The 16,522-nt window shown below is 50.6% G+C and overlaps 1 protein-coding gene across 4 annotated transcripts in view; it reads right to left on the bottom strand.

Moving 5' to 3' along the window:
• Nucleotides 1-16,522, bottom strand: part of Pkc53E (Protein C kinase 53E) — a 415,647-nt gene that overhangs the window by 101,226 nt on the left and 297,899 nt on the right. For all 4 annotated transcript variants that reach the window (XM_076186864.1, XM_076186863.1, XM_076186861.1 and 1 more), the window contains exon 2: nt 5,417-5,448. In XM_076186864.1, coding sequence (XP_076042979.1) covers nt 5,417-5,448 — 32 coding nt within the window. The remainder of the gene's footprint in view (nt 1-5,416; nt 5,449-16,522) is intronic.

Raw genomic sequence — 16,522 nt, 5'->3', positions numbered from 1 at the left:
GGGTGGGGGTGCAAACCAGGTCAGACAATTAGTAGCCTGTGCTGAAGTGAGAGGGAGTGGGAAAGTGAGGGAGAATAGGGAGGGAGAGGCAGAGTGGGGAGTCCAGGCGATGATGGAGGTCTAATCACAAACAAACATGGCGGAGAGGGGGAGGGAGAGGGGGAGGAGGCTAGGGAGCGAGTCGGGAGAGGGTAGGGAAAGGATGGAGAGATGGAGAGGGGAGAAGTGGGGAGAGGAGAGGGGAGAAGTGGGGAGAGGAGAGGGGAGAAGTGGGGAGAGGAGAGGGGAGAAGTGGGGAGAGGAGAGGGGAGAAGTGGGGAGAGGAGAGGGGGAGGGGAGAGGGTGGGACGAGGTGAGGGTAGGGAGAGGATGGGCCGAGGTGAGGGTAGGGAGAGGATGGGCCGAGGTGAGGGTAGGGAGAGGGTGGAGCGGGGAGATGGTGGGGAGAGGGGAGAGGGTGGAGAGAGGGGAGAGGGTGGAGAGAGGAGAGGGGGAGGGGAGAGGGAGGGGAGAGGGTGGGGAGAGGAGAGAGTAGGGAGAGGGTGGAAAGGGGAGGGGAGAGGGTGGAAAGGGGAGGGGAGAGGGTGGAAAGGGGAGGGGAGAGGGTGGAAAGGGGAGGGGAGAGGGTGGAATGGGGAGGGGAGAGGGTGGAATGGGGAGGGGAGAGGGTGGAATGGGGAGGGGAGAGGGTGGAAAGGGAAGGGGAGAGGGTGGAAAGGGAAGGGGAGAGGGTGGAAAGGGGAGGGGAGAGGGTGGAAAGGGAAGGGAAGAGGATGGGTAGAGGAGAGGTTCAACCCCCCCCCTGATCCTTTAAACATTTTATTCTGGCTAAACACTATTTCAGTCAGCACAGGGGTGCTTATTTGCTCTGCAGGGGGAGGGGGGGGTGAAAATCGGGTGAAAACTCTAAGGGTCTCTGCCTTTATCGGAAATGGCGCGTCTTGCATCGGCTCGCCAGCAAGCGACGGGCTTCCACATTTACTGAATAATCCAACATGACACGCACATTAATTCATCACATTACCGACCGCCTCTGACACACGACACATGTGACACAACGTATACAATGGCGTGCATACACCCAGCTAGGATTTTTTTATTCTTATCATTATCATTCTATTGGAAATTCTCTCTCTCTCTCTCCCCCCCCCTCTCTCTCTCTCTCTCTCTCTCTCTCTCTCTCTCTCTCTCTCAAATTCGGAAGCTCCCGGTATTCGGAATTGTCTAATATTCGGAAGTATTTGGGATCTACGTCTACGTTGTGGCAAACTTTAAGCACTTGATTCTGACTGTCACCATCAGATAACACCACCATACTTCAGATTTTGTAAAAAGGAGAAAAAGGATGAAGAGAGGGAGGAGAAGGAGAAGAGAAAGAGGGAAGAAGATGAAAAAGGAGGAGAGGGAAAAGGAGAGGGGGGAAGAAAAAGAATAAAAATAAAATAAAAATAAGAAAAAAGATAAAAATAAGAAAAAGATGAAAAATAGAAGAAAAAAGATCAAGAAAAAAGAAGAAAATGAAGAAAAGGGAGAGAAAAAAGAGAAAAAAGAGAAGAAGGCGAAGAAAAGGAGAAAAGAGGAAGAAAAAGGAGAAGACAAAGAAGAAGGAGAATGAAGAAGATAATGAAGAAGAGGACAAAGAGGGAAAAGATGTCGAAGTGGAAGAAGATATAGAAGAGGAAGAGAACGAAGACGTCGACAAAGAAGAAAAAGAATACGAAGACAAAGAAGAAAAAGAAGACAGACGACGAAATTACTACTCAAAAAGTGTCTATTCTTTTATCCACAATATCTGTGATCGTGGGGCCTCGTCATTTCAATTTACCTTTAGACTCCATCCCTTAAATACAGAGGCGATCCTCTCTCTCTCTCTCTCTCTCTCTCTCTCTCACACACACACACACACACACACACACACACACACACACACACACACACACACACACACACACACACACACACACACACACACACACACACACACACACACACACACACACACACACACACACACACACACACACACACGCACACACACACACACACACCTGGGGTGGGCCAGAGTGAACGGGGCCGCTTCCGACCGAGACCCAAAACCTCCAATCACCCGAATTAAATCGCCTGACGGCACAAGATGGCGGATGGACTTCAAGATGGGATCGACCAGATCAAAACGCATTCGCTCGCATAAACCCTCAAACTCCCCTACTCCCCCCCCCGCCCCCAGGTTATCTCCATCCCCCTCGTTTCAAAAACACTCATCCCCTCCAAAAAATACCCCCACATTTTCAAAAATCTGCCCCCACATTAAAAAATAATATTTCAATAACTTTACCAGTTTAAAACCTCACCCAACATTTTCAAAAACCCTGCCCCCCACCCCCTGTTAATTAAGAAGAACTGACCTCATCAACACAGCCAGTGCAAACCCCCAAGCCGCCCTCCCCCACTCCCCCTCCCTTCCCCACTCCCCCACCCTTCCCCTCTCCCCCCACTCCCCCTTTCCTCGCCACTCGGGATTAATTAAAAGAAAATTGCTCTTTGAATAATCCCATCATTAATGGCTCCTGACAGACCTGCACGATTCGTTTTCGTTCCCGAATCGGACCGACTCTGACGAACTCTGCCCTCACTCGGACAGACTAGGCAGTTACTCTAATAGACTCGGCCGTTACTCTAATAGACTTGGCCATTAATCGGATAGACTCAGCCCCCACTTGAACAGACTCGGCCCTTACTCGGACACACCCGGCCCTTACTCGGATTGACTCGACCCTTACTCGGATCGACCCGGCCCTTACTAGGATAGACTCTGCCTTAACTCGGACAGACCTGGCCCTTACTCGGATCGACCCGGCCCTTACTCGGATCGACCCGGCCCTTACTCGGACACGCAACTTCCGTTCTTGTGAGGAAGCACTCACACCAGGAGGCGCTCAGCTGCCACAAGCGCAGTCACCTTTGCCCCCACCCCGTGTTAGGACAGTCGGGGGGGGGGGTGCAGTCACCAGGAGCTGAGAGATTTGCGTTTTCCCTTCCGCAGTGTTCTGCATTTTTTTTTTAATATTTATCTGTCGCCAGACGATTTTATTCACGATCAACTGTGGTGGCTCTTGTTCGACTCGTCTCTACGACAGCCCCCACCTCTCATTCCCCCCACCACCCTGGTCCCCCCATCTCGTCTCATCACTTTCCCCCCTTCTCCCCATCACCCTGCCCAACCCTATCTCGTCCCAATCACCTTGCCCCAATCTCCACCCATCACCCTGGCTCCCCCATATCCCTCCCTTGCCCCCCCATTTCCCCCATATCCCTCCCTTGCCCCCCATCTCCCCCATCCACATGGCCACCCCCCATCTCCTTCATCCTCCCAACTCCCCACATCAACACCTGTAGAAACAGTCGACAATTTAATGTAACAATAATTATATTCAGGATTGTGGTGATGATGATGAGTGATGGTGATGATTGTGATTATTATGGTGGTGGTGATAAACACCAGTTGAGACGTTTCATGATGAATTAGAAAAAAATATGGTGTTGATGGTGACAGAGGCAATGGTGATAACACTATATCACACGTAGTGCTAGTAACGAAATAAATTACTAACTGACATAATTGTAAAACGCAAAACAAAAACACATGTCCACATTCAAGTACAAAGATTGTGCAATCATGATATACCCATGGCATGGGGAGGAGTTCATTTCCTTATAAGGAAAAGGGGGGGGGGCTACGTGCAAGGCTCAACAACACGCTCATGGGAGTACACGCCCAGATGAAACATGCCCACATGCTTCCCTAGACCTTCTATCATACATATACACATACACATACACACACACTCACACACACACACATACACGCACATATACACACACATACACACACGTCTCGACGGCGCAGTGGTAGCATTCTCAACTGCTGCTACAGCGGTCAGAGTTCGAATCCCGCCTAGGGCTGAAATAATTTCAGTGTCGCTGCGCTGGGAGTCGTTACTCCAACTCTCGCGGGCGGGGTGTTGGGTTGTGTGTGTGCATGTGAGATCACAGCTTTACCCATAGATCGGACATATATGAGCTCTGAGCTCTCTTCCGGAAGGGTAATAGCTGTCGATCACGAGTCCAACAAGTGATCCAAGACCATTGTGAATCACACATATATGCACATATACACACAAACACGTACACACACACACGGACACGCACACATGCACGTACTACACACACGCATGCACGCACAAACGCACGCAAAACTTAATTCAATTAAGAGGAAAAAATCTTGGCGGTTGTGGTGGAAATAACGACACCGGGACCGCAATCCCCCCACTCCCTTCGAACTCCCCCCCAAAAAAGAATATCCCCCAAAAAGAATATCCCCCCCCGCCCTATCTACTCTCCCACTCCCCTACCTTAAGGTCATTGACTCCAATCTTCAGGGAGTCGGGAATAATTCAATTTGGCGGGGGGGAGGGGGAGGGGAGGAATGGGGGGAGATTGGGACATAAAAGAACCCCCCTTCCCACCACAAGCCGATTCATTACAAGCAATACGTGTATGTTCACACTTGTGTACGCGTGTATACATTTACGTGTGTACACACTTATGTACGCATGTAACGTTTACGTACGAATTTATGCATGTGTGTACACGCATATATACATTTATGTACACGTACACATTTATGTATGTACACGTGTATGTCCGCATGTACACGTTTACGTACGCACGTATGCTTTTGTGTGTACACAATACATTTATGTAAACATGTACACATTTATATAAGCATGTACACATTTATGAACGGTTGAAAAAATTATGTACGCACGTGTACACATGTACATATTATTTACGCATGTATACATTTATGTATGCATGTATATATCTATGTATGCATGTATATACTTATCTGTACGTGTATGCATTCGAGTGTACACGTGTATATACATCTATGTGCAGGTATGCATTTGTGTGTACGCGTGTATACACTTATGTACGCGTGTATGCATCTGTGTACATATGTATGTACTTATACGCACACGAATGTACGTATACATGCATGACACGGGCATCCCAAAATCTCACACAACTCCCAAAAATCCCAAATATCATCGTCCCGTATCTCTTAATTAGTTCCCCTTAGCCTTTCTTCATACTAGCGGTTTGAACCGCGCGGAAACCGCGGCGGTAACGCATAGTCAAGAAAAAAAAATGTGCGGTTGTGTGTGAACGCCTCCAATGATTCACACTGTAAGTGAACCGCCGCGGTTGAAACCGCTAGTGTGAACAGAGCCTTGTAGTCTTTCTTCAGGCCACCATCACCGAATTGAAGGGGGTCACAGAGTGATCCCCTGTCCTCACCTTCTCCCCCCCACCCCCCGCCCCGGGATTGAACAGTTGTGTATGGGTTACTTACTCTGACACTGGTAGCCCTGCTTGCCGAAGCCCCTGCAAAGAGAGAAAAGAAAACGGTTATTAGTGGGATGTGAGGGACACGTTTTCTAATTATAAGAAGATAATGGGATCCATAGTGAGGGAGGGTGGGAGGGAGGGAGGGAGGGAGAGATGAAGGAAAGAGAGAGGGAGAGAGGGAGAGAGGGAGAGAGAGAGGGAGAGAGAGAGAGAAGGTGGAGGGAGAGGGGGAGAGGGTGGGGAAAGGAGAGAGTGGGGAGAGGAGAGAGGGGAAGAAGGTAGGAAGAGGAGAGGGTGGGGGGAGGGAACAGTGGGGAAAGGAAAGAATTGGGGAAGAGAGGGTGGGAGAGGGGGAGAGGAGAGAGGGAGAGAGGAGAGGGGGTGAAAGAGAGGGGGAAGAGGGGAGGGTGGGGAGAGGAGAGAGGGTAAGACGAGAGGGGGGAGGGTAGGGAAAGGAGAGGGTGGGAAGAGGAGAAAGTGGGGAGATGGGGAGAGTGGGCAAAGGAAAGAATTGGGGGAAGTTAGGGTGGAGTGAGGGGAGAGGATGGAGAGGGAGAGGAGAGGATGGAGAGGGAGAGGAGAGGATGGAGAGGGAGAGGAGAGGATGGAGAGGGAGAGGAGAGGATGGAGAGGGAGAGGAGAGGATGGAGAGGGAGAGGAGAGGATGGAGAGGGAGAGGAGAGGATGGAGAGGGAGAGGAGAGGATGGAGAGGGAGAGGAGAGGATGGAGAGGGAGAGGAGAGGATGGAGAGGGAGAGGAGAGGATGGAGAGGGAGAGGAGAGGATGGAGAGGGAGAGGAGAGGATGGAGAGGGAGAGGAGAGGATGGAGAGGGAGAGGAGAGGATGGAGAGGGAGAGGAGAGGATGGAGAGGGAGAGGAGAGGATGGAGAGGGAGAGGAGAGGATGGAGAGGGAGAGGAGAGGATGAAGAGGGAGAGGAGAGGATGGAGAGGGAGAGCAGATGATGGAGAGGGAGAGGAGAAAATGGAGAGGAGAGGATGAAGAGGGAGAGGAGAGGATGGAGAGGGAGAGCAGATGATGGAGAGGGAGAGGAGAAAATGGAGAGGGAGAGGAGAGGATGAAGAGGGAGAGCAGAGGATGAAGAGGGAGAGGAGAGGATGGAGAGGGAGAGAGGTGGGGAGGGAGAGAGGAGGGGAGGGAGGGAGGAGGGGAGGAAGAGGAGAAGGGGAGGGAGAGGAGAAGGGGAGGGAGAGGAGAAGGGGGAGAGAAAAGGGGGAGAGAAGAGGGGGAGATAGGAGAGGGGGAGAGATGAGAGGGAAGGGGAAAAGAAGAGGGAGGAGAGGGAAGAAGTCATGACAGTTTGGAGGTTTTGACGTCTAGTTTGCAAACGTCAAAGACGACGACGACGACGACGACGACGCCATCTGTATTTTCGTCGACCATCTCGGCAAGGAGGCGATGAAAACGAGGAAGACGAGGAAGAGGGCACACTTCTCCTCCTCCTCCTTCACCTTGCCTGCGTGTTTGCATGGATGTATACGTTTCTGCTCGACTCTTTGGGTCTGATCTCCCTCTCTCTCTCTCTCTCTCTCTCTCTCTCTCTCTCTCTCTCTCTCTCTCTCTCTCTCTCTCTCTCTCTCTCTCTCTCTCTCTCTCTCTCTCTCCCCGCACCTTCGGCAATCACTATTTTTATTTATCTGGTTCTGGTGCCTCTGCCAGCAACTGCAGCAGCTTCTTCGACAGCTGCTTCACAGCAGTGCAAGATCCAGCAGCTGATGGGAGGCTGTCACAGTGAAACTGCATATGTGTGCATGTGCCTGTGTGTGTGTGCGCGCGCGCGCGTGTGTGTAAATGGTAGTGACAGTAATGTTGGCATAGGTGGAGATGGTGATAATGGTGGACATGGTGGTGGTGGAGTTGTGTTGGTGGAGTTGTTTTTGTGGTGGAAGTAGTGATGAAAGTGGTGGAGGTAGTGATGATGGTACAAGTCCCAGTGATGATTATGATGGAGGGTGGGGGGGGGAGCTCTGGGGGGGGTTGCTTAATGGAAGCTTTGTCCATATATAACCATCCAATCATCCCCCACGTTCTCCCCCTGCCTTTCCTGCCCCCGCGTTCTCTCCCTGTCTCCCCTACCCCCCTAACATCCCTTCAGAATCGATGGGAGAAAACGACACAACCGAACCGACGACAGCATTCTCGAAAGCTTTTTCCGCAAGATCCATCTTCCCGAAGAAGAATCGAAATTGACGCAATCCGGCCCGTGAAGAGGATTCAACGCCATTGCTGTGACGACACGATCCGTTTTCTGTTCATTCGTCGGTATATTATATATATACAGTATATATATATATATATGATATATATTATATATCATATATATATATTATATATATATATATATATCAAATTCCACCTTACATTGGGGTAGCCAGCTAAAGCATGAAGACGCCTTACACCTATACCCCATTTATCCACCCATTTTTTCCTTTTCATTTTATGTATACATGTATGTGTGTATATGTAATGGGTAGAATACAAACACTGGACTCGTCATTAGAAGTTTAATCCTACGTTTCTAACACGTTTGTAAATCACAACTAACACCACAGTCGGACGAAAGAAAGAGTTGAGTAAGCGAAACTATATATTTCGACTGCTAACTGCAATCTTCAGTAGTACTACTGAGGAGGATTGCAGTAATCGAAATATATAGTTTCGTTTACTCAACTTTCTTTCGTCCGACTGTGGTGTTAGTTGTGACATATATATATATATATATATATATATATATATATATATATATATATATATATATATATGTGTGTGTGTGTGTGTGTGTGTGTGTGTGTGTGTGTGTGTGTGTGTGTGTGTGTCTAAATAAAAATATTCTTCTAAAAAACGCTGTGGAAGTCGGGACAGGTGGTATTACGGTGACACTTTGTCCTAAAAATATTCTTGAAAAAGCGCTTGCGTAAGTCGGGGTCAGGTGGTATTCTTCTTCTTCTTCTTCTTTGCGTTCCTCTTCTTCTTCTTCGCGTTTTTCTTCTTCGCGTTCTTCTTCTTCTTCGTGTTCCTCTTCTTCTTCTTCGCGTTCCTCTTCTTCTTCTTCGCGTTTTTCTTCTTCTTCTTCTTCTTCTTCTTCTTCGCGTTCTTCTTCTTCTTCGCGTTCTTCTTCTTCTTCTTCGCGTTCTTCTTCTTCTTCTTCTTCTTCTTCTTCTTTTTCGCGTTCTTCTTCTTCTTCGCGTTCTTCTTCCTCGCGTTTTTCTTCGCGTTCTTCTTCTTCGCGTTCTTCTTCCTCGCGTTCTTCTTCCTCGCGTTCTTCTTCTTCGCGTTCTTCTTCCTCGCGTTCTTCTTCCTCGCGTTCTTTTTCGCATTCTACTTCGTGTTCTTCTTCGCGTTCTTCTTCGTGCTGGGGATCCCGTGTTGGGGTTCCGCCCCGAGGCCGAGGCCGAAGGGGAAAACGAGGGATTAGAGTGCGGAAACCTGCGGCCGTAGGCCGCTGTTTGCGCAGCCAAGCCTCCGGCGAAGCCGGGGAGGGCGAAGCCCGCGGCTTGTATATATATATATATATACACACAAGCAGCGGCTACACCGGGTTGCTTGGCCTGCGGCGCTTGCTCGCTTCGCTTGCATGTTTGACGAACATGTTTAACAACCATTCACACGGTCAAATGTCACTTCAAACACGTTTGTTGAACGTGTTTGACAAACCGTTTGACTAAACGTGTTTAAACGTATCGATATGAAATGTTTGTGTACAAATCGACATGTCCAAGAACTATTCACACGCTCAAACTATTTATCAAACGGTTTGTCAAACACGTTCGACAAACACGTTCAATAAACGTGTTTGGAGTGACGTTTGACCGTGGGAATGGTTGTCAAACATGTTTGTCAAACGTCTTTGAAGTGATGTTTGACCGTGGGAATGTTTGACAAACGGTTTGTCAAACATGTTTGATGTGATGTTTGACCGTGGGAATATTTGACAAACCATTTGTCAAACGTGTTTGAAGTGATGAGAATGTTTGACAAACTTTGTTTGAAGTGACGTTTGACCGTATGAATGGTTGTCAAACGGTTTATCAAACGTGTTTGAAGTGATGCTTGACCGTGTGGATGGTTGTCAAACATGTTTAAAGTGATGTTTAACCGTGGAAATGTTTGACAAACCGTTTGTCAAACATGTTTCTCAAACTTGTTTGAAGTGATGTTTGACCGTGGGAAGGTTGACATATAAACGTGTCGACTAAACGTGTCGACGTGAAATGTTTGTCGAAGGGATGTTAGAAAAATCCCTTAACGACTGATGAGATTTTTCGGGAAAATAGACGGAAACGTTTTATAGAAATAATTATATTATTTATATATATATATATATATATATATATATATATATATATATATATATATATTAGACATAATATGAAGAAAAATGAAGAATAGGAAAAGAAATAGGAAGAGAGGCAAGACGAAAAACAAGAAGAACAAGGAGATTAATAACAGGATGACGAAGAATAAGAAGAATAAGGAGAAGACTTGGATTGAGAAGACTAGGATTAAGAAGACGAATAAGAACAACGAGCAAAAAATAAAAAGAAGACAGATGACGAAGACGGCGACGACGACGATGATGATGATGATGAAGAAAGCGAAGATGAAGATGACGACGACGAAGGAGAAGAAAAAAAGAATAATGAAAAGAATAAGGATGAGAAAGAAAAGGAGACGACCAAGAAGACGACGGCGACGACGAAGAAGACGAAGACGACAACGAAGAATATAAGTAAGGACGAGAGAGGAGTGATAGGAGTAAAGGAAAGAAAATACCAAACTAAAACGAGGGACGTGAAGATGAGAAGAAGAAGAAGGAAAGGATTTGTAGTTATTGAAAATGGGAAGGTAAAGGGGGGGCGTGTAAGACTAAGTTGGCCGGGGTGAGGGACTTTGGGGGGGGTTGGTTGGTCTAAAGATTGATGCTGATGAGGTACTATTTGGTGAGTCTATGAGGAAGCGGGAGGATGGAGGATTGGGGGGTGTGGCCTTGGATATTGGGGACCCGGACTGCGAGTTGTGGTTGGGTCGGATTAAAAAACCAGCAGCGGCGCTAGCGGGTATAGAGAGCGCGAGCGCGCGAGATAACACGGGCTAGAGAGAGAGAGCGCGAGATAAATGGCTAGAGAGAGAGCAGCGGAGATACCGATAAAGGCTATGCGAGGAGCGAGCGAGCATCCACGGATAGGGGGGATAGAGTCGCGACGCGAGAGCGAGACTCAAGGGATCGAAGCGAGCGAGGCGATAAAAGGGATAGGAGAGAAGAGGAGAGATAACGGGGATAAGCGGAGAGCAGCGAGAGGGTGAAATACAAGGATAGGCGAGCGCTCAACGGGATAGAGAGAGAGAGGATCCCAGGGATCAGTGCTCGAGAGCGCTTCACGGAGAGATAAAGCAGCGAGCCTAGAGAGGACCAGGGAATAGAGCTCGAGCGAGCGCTAAAGGGAATCGAGGCGAGCGAGAAGCTCAGGGATCAAGGGATCAGAGAGAGAGGAGCGCTCACCAAGGGATAGAGCGAGAGATAAAGGCGGATCGCGAGCGAGAGAGCTAGGATAACGGGGCTAGAGGCGCGAGAATGAGCGGCACCCAGGATAGCGCGAGAGAGATAAGAACAAGGGCTCATCGAGCCGAGAGAGACGTATACAGGGGATAGCGAGCGGCGGCTAAAGGGCATAGAGAGGGAGAGAGATAAAGGGCGCGAGATCAAAGGGACTCGAGGAGCGATAAAGGGATCAGAGAGAGAGAGCTTCCAAGGGGATAGAGAGCGCAGCGTAAAGGAGATCCCGTGAGAGAGCGAGCGAGTAGATCACGGGCGAGAGACGGACACGGGAGAGAGTCCAAGGGAGACGACGCGAGCGCGAGATCCAAGGGCATCGAGAGAGGCTACAAGGGCATCGACGCGCGAGAGAGAGCATAAAAAAGGGGGGGGATAGAGAGGAGAGAGATAACAGGGAATAGCGAGAGGCGCTACGGGATAGAGAGAGAGCGATCAAAGGGCATCGCTAGCGCGAGATCCCGGATGGAGGAGATACAGAGCGAACCCGATGAGCAGATCCAGGGATAGAGGAGCAATACAAGGGCTCGAGAGCGCTCAAAGGGACTCGAGGAGAGCGATACGCGAGATTACAGGGCTAGAGCGCGGATCTCGCTAAAGGGACATAGCGGAGCGACTCAAGGGCATCGAGCGAGCTTACCAGGGGCTCGATCGCGCTCAAGGGCATCGGCGAGGCGCATTACAGGGATCGAAGAGAGAGGAGAGCCTCCGGGATGAGAGCAGAGAGAGAGCGCTACCGGGCTAGAGGAGCGAGATCGCACGAGATAACCGAGAGAACGAGCGCGAGTGACTAAAGGGATCGAGAGCGAGAGAGAGGAGTCAAAGGGATTCGCGAGAGCGCCCGCGCGAGGATACCAGGGATAGAGAGAGAGGGAGAGAGAGTACAAGGGACTTCGCGAGAGCGAGAGCGAGTTCAAGGGCAGAGCGAGAGAGCGGCTCGGATAACAGGGCTCGAGCAGCATCACGGGGATCGAGAGAGACGCGATCCAGGGCTCGCGGGGCGAGATACATTGGGATAGAGAGAGAGCTCCCGGGACTAGAGCGAGAGCCTCAGACGAGAGATAGCGGAGACAGGGGAGGCATCAAGGGATCGAGAGAGAGCAGAGACTCAAGGGATAGAGCGAGAGATCCAGGGATAGGAGAGCGATGCGCATCCAGGGGAGTCTAGGAGAGAGAGCGAGATAAAGGGATAGGAGGCGAGGGCGCTCAAGGGCTAGGAGCGCGCGCGCGATCGAGCATCAAGTGGTTATAGCGCGCAGAGGAGAGGAGATCAACAGGGATATCGCGAGAGCGAGAGAGTTAAAGGGCTGAGAGGAGAGAGCAACGGGCTTAGACGCGCAGAGAGAGCTAAAGCGGCTAGCGAGAGGAGAGAGCGATACCAAGGGGATAGCGAGAGAGGAGGAGAGACGCAGGAGCATCAAAGTGCTAGAGACGAGCGCGCTAATCAGGGCAATCGGAGAGCGCGAGAGAGAGAGGAAAAGGGGATGGAGAGAGAGACGCGAGCTCAACAGGGATGCGAGAGAGAGAGAGCGCTCCACCGGGATGAGAGAGCGAGAGCGAGCGATAACAGGGATATAGCGCGAGAGAGAGCGAGTCACAGGGCTAGAGAGAGAGAGATCAACGGGATAGAGAGAGAGCTAACAGGGATAGAGGAGCGCGAGCTTAAAGGGGAGTCGCGCGCGCAGAGCTCCACGGGCCTCGCCAGAGAGAGGGATCCAACAGGGAGCGACGAGATAAAGCGAGAGAGATGCGCGAGAGGAGAGATCACGGGAGGTGGAGAGAGCGCGCGAGCGTAACAAGGGAGAGAGAGCGAGGAGCTAAACGGGACAGAGAGAGAGAGCGATAGCGAGGGATAGAGAGCGAGATAGAGCGCGCGCGCTACAGGGCTAGAGAGCGATAAAGAGGATCCAGGAGCTCGAGAGCTAAAGGGCCAAGGGATAGAGCAGGAAGCTGCAGTGATAGAGAGCGATACAAGGGCTCGAGATCACGAGAGGGGGATCACGGCGAGAGCGGCTATAAGAGGTGCGAGGAGGATAAGGGATCGAGAGAGAGAGATACGGTGATAGCGAGAGAGATCACAGGGATAGAGAGCAGCGATCAAGGGATAGAGAGGAGAGAGCTCAAAGCGGATAGAGATAGAGATAAACGGGCTCGATAAAGGGAGAGCGCGATAAAGTGCTAGCGAGAGAGAGCGCGCTCAAGGGCTCGAGAGCGAGTAAAGGGATAAGGCGCAGAGATAAAGAGAGAGATAGAGATCGCGCGAGAGGTAGAGCTCGCGGGAGAGAGAATAGGAGAGAGCTCGCAGCGCTCAGCGAGATCAAAGGGCAGAGAGGATAGCGAGCTAAAGCTAGGCTAACGAGGCGAGATAGCGCGATAGAGAGGCAGAGAGAGGAAAGGGATAGAGCGAGCGAGAGCGTAAAGGGATGGCTTAGAGAAAGAGAGATTCACGGAAAGGGATAGAGCGTCGAGCGGCGCGTAAAGGGATCTAAGCGAGCGGCACACAGGGGAATCGCGAGAGATAACTGCGCTAGAGCGCTAACAGGGGATAGAGGAGAAAGCTATAAAGGGACAAGAGCACGATCCAGGGCATCGAGCGCGAGAGGACGAGATAACCGGGCCTAGAGCGAGAGAGCTCCACGGGCATCGAGGAGACGCGATACAGGGATGGGAGCGGACTCAGACGCAGTAGAGGAGAGCGAGAAGCATACCAGGGCATCGCGAGCGAGAGCGCTCAAAAGGGGATAGAGAGAGAGCGCTCCGGGATCTCGCGAGAGAGAGATAAAGAGGAGCGATAAGGGATAGAGCGAGATCTGGATCGGCGTAAGAGCTCAGGGAGAGATCAAGGGCTGCGAGCTAAATACCGGGATATAGAGGTAAAGGGATGAGAGCAGAGGAGCTCCAGGGCATAGACGCGAGCTGGATCAGGGGCGCTATGAGGAGCCATCGAGAGAGAGATGATAAAGGGCTCGATCGCTAGGAGCGCGCAGGCGCTACCAGGTATAGGGATAGAGCCGCGCGAGAGGCGTCGGCGGAGCTAGGAGTAGCATAACGCGGGCTCGAGAGAGCGAGAGCGAGCGCGAGCCGATAAAGGGCTCGGAGCGACAGAGCGGCAGAGAGCTACCATGGGATCAGAGAGGCGAGCGAAGCGAGATAAAGGGACTAGAGCAGCAGCGAGCGCGCGCGCGCGCAACCAAAGGGTAGAGCGAGCGCGAGCGGATAAAGGGATCGCGGAGCCACTGTAGATCACGGGATAAGAGGAGCGATGCGGCGCTACAGGGCTAGGAGAGAGAGGTGCATACGCAAGGGATAGAGGCAGCGCTACAGGGGAATAGGAGCTCTCTGTATAAAGGCTGAGAGAGAGCGATAAAGACGCTCGAGCGATCGCCCAGGGATAGAGAGAGAATAAAGGGCATAGAGAGAGATAAAGAGAGACGAGAGGAGGAGCACTAAAGGAGGCTAGAGAGAGATACCAGGGGATAGAGAGAACAAGGGATAGAGAGAGGAGAGATCCCCATTTCAGAGAGCGGATCAGGGCATAGAGAGAGAGACTCACCCTTTCACTCTCTCTAGAGAGCGAGAGATACCGGGGATAGAGAGGAGAGTCGATAAAAGGGCTCGAGAGCGGAGAGAGATCACAGGGAGCGCGAGAGCAGTGAGATTTCAGGGATAGAGCGACCGGGATTGGAGAGAGCGCGAGCGAGATAAACAGGGCTTTCACTCTCTCGGGGGATCCGGGAGCGAGAGAGGGCGCATACAGGGCTAGCGCGAAGGGCGCACCCGGGATAGCGCGAGGGAGTCTCCAGGGCTAGCTCGAGGTGACCTCACCTTTCAGGGCTCTCGAGGGAGATCCGGGCACTCTCTCTCTCTCTCTCTCACCCTTTCACTCTCTCTCTCTCACCCTTTCACTCTCTCTCTCTCACCCTTTCACTCTCTCTCTCTCACCCTTTCACTCTCTCTCTCTCACCCTATCACTCTCTTTTCTCACCCCTTGCACTCTCTCGTTCTCACCCTTTCACTCTCTCTTTCTCACCCTTGTCACTCTTCTTTCTTCTCACCCTTTCACTCTCTCTCACCCTTTCACTCTCTCTTTCACCCTTTCACTCTCTCACCCTTTCACTCTCACCCTTTCACTCTCTCACCCTTTCACTCTCTCTCTCACCCTTTCACTCTCTCTCACCCTTTCACTCTCTCTCTCACCCTTTCACTCTCTCTCTCTCTCACCCTTTCACTCTCTCTCTCTCACCCTTTCACTCTCTCTCTCTCTCACCCTTTCACTCTCTCTCTCTCACCCTTTCACTCTCTCTCTCTCACCCTTTCACTCTCTCTCTCTCACCCTTTCACTCTCTCTCACCCTTTCACTCTCTCACCCTTTCACTCTCTCTCTCTCTCTCTCTCTCTCACTCACTCACACACACACACACACACACACACACACACACACACACACACACACACACACACACACACACACACACACACACAAGGGTCAATATATTCATGTGGATATTTTCAGCATCTACAGTGTTCCCTGTCCTGTAAATTGACAGTAGATGGTCAGCATGTACCCTGTAGTGTACTCCTGACTGTGTACACTGAGAGAAAGCTTCACCACATCAGTTCAGCTTTAATGCTTATATGTTGCACCACCACTACCACCAACACTTCTCCAACACAGTTCCACCACCATCACCACCACTAACACCACCATTGATTCACCACCTCGTCACGATCAAAGCTACCACCACAACTAAATATACCACTAATACCATCACAATTATAACCACTCACCACAACCTCCTCCTCCTCCTTCAGATACCTTTCTTACCAGATACGATTTCTACCAAAGCTACCACATCCACCAGTTAATACTACCATTTACTACCACCACCGCCACAGATACCAGATACCACTTTCACCGCCCCCGCCGCCGTTCCTACCACCCTTGACACTACCCGTTCAATACAACCTTGATCGTCTCTCGTCCTTGGGCCTTAGGACGAAGGAAGGAGGACGTGCTGTGACGTCACCCGAGGCCGAGGTGAGACTTGGCACGAGGCGCAGTACCAGGGACAACCTGGGTGTCCTGGCGCGACGCTAGCGCCCGCTTACTTCCTTATTCGTCCTTTTATTTAGTTTTATTTTTGGTTTTTGGAGGGCAGAGGACGCAGCGTCGTAGCGTTCGCGGTACTGTGAGAAATCAATCGGGGAGAGAGAGAGAGAGAGAGAGAGAGAGAGAGAGAGAGAGAGAGAGAGAGAGAGATAGGAGTCGTCGTGCAGAAGGACCAGATAGTTCATCTTTAAACACTGCTTCATGCATTCCACCTCGCCACATCACTCTTCCTTCTTCCTTCCTCCTCTTCCTCCTCCTCCTCCACATGGCACTCCATAGTGGCACTAAGGCCCTTGGCACCTGTCGTCGTACTGACACTCTTCAACACCTCCCAACCTGAATAAAAATCACTTGGCGCCAGGAAAAAGTATATCATATATATATATATATATATATATATATATATATATATATATATATACACACAC

This window comes from Oratosquilla oratoria, chromosome 6 (assembly GCF_046742065.1).
Source record: "Oratosquilla oratoria isolate Oo_2021 chromosome 6, ASM4674206v1, whole genome shotgun sequence".
In the NCBI taxonomy this organism is placed as follows: domain Eukaryota; kingdom Metazoa; phylum Arthropoda; class Malacostraca; order Stomatopoda; family Squillidae; genus Oratosquilla; species Oratosquilla oratoria.
The sequence above is the reverse complement of the archived record's forward strand: the minus strand, read 5'-3'. Positions and strand labels throughout refer to the sequence as shown.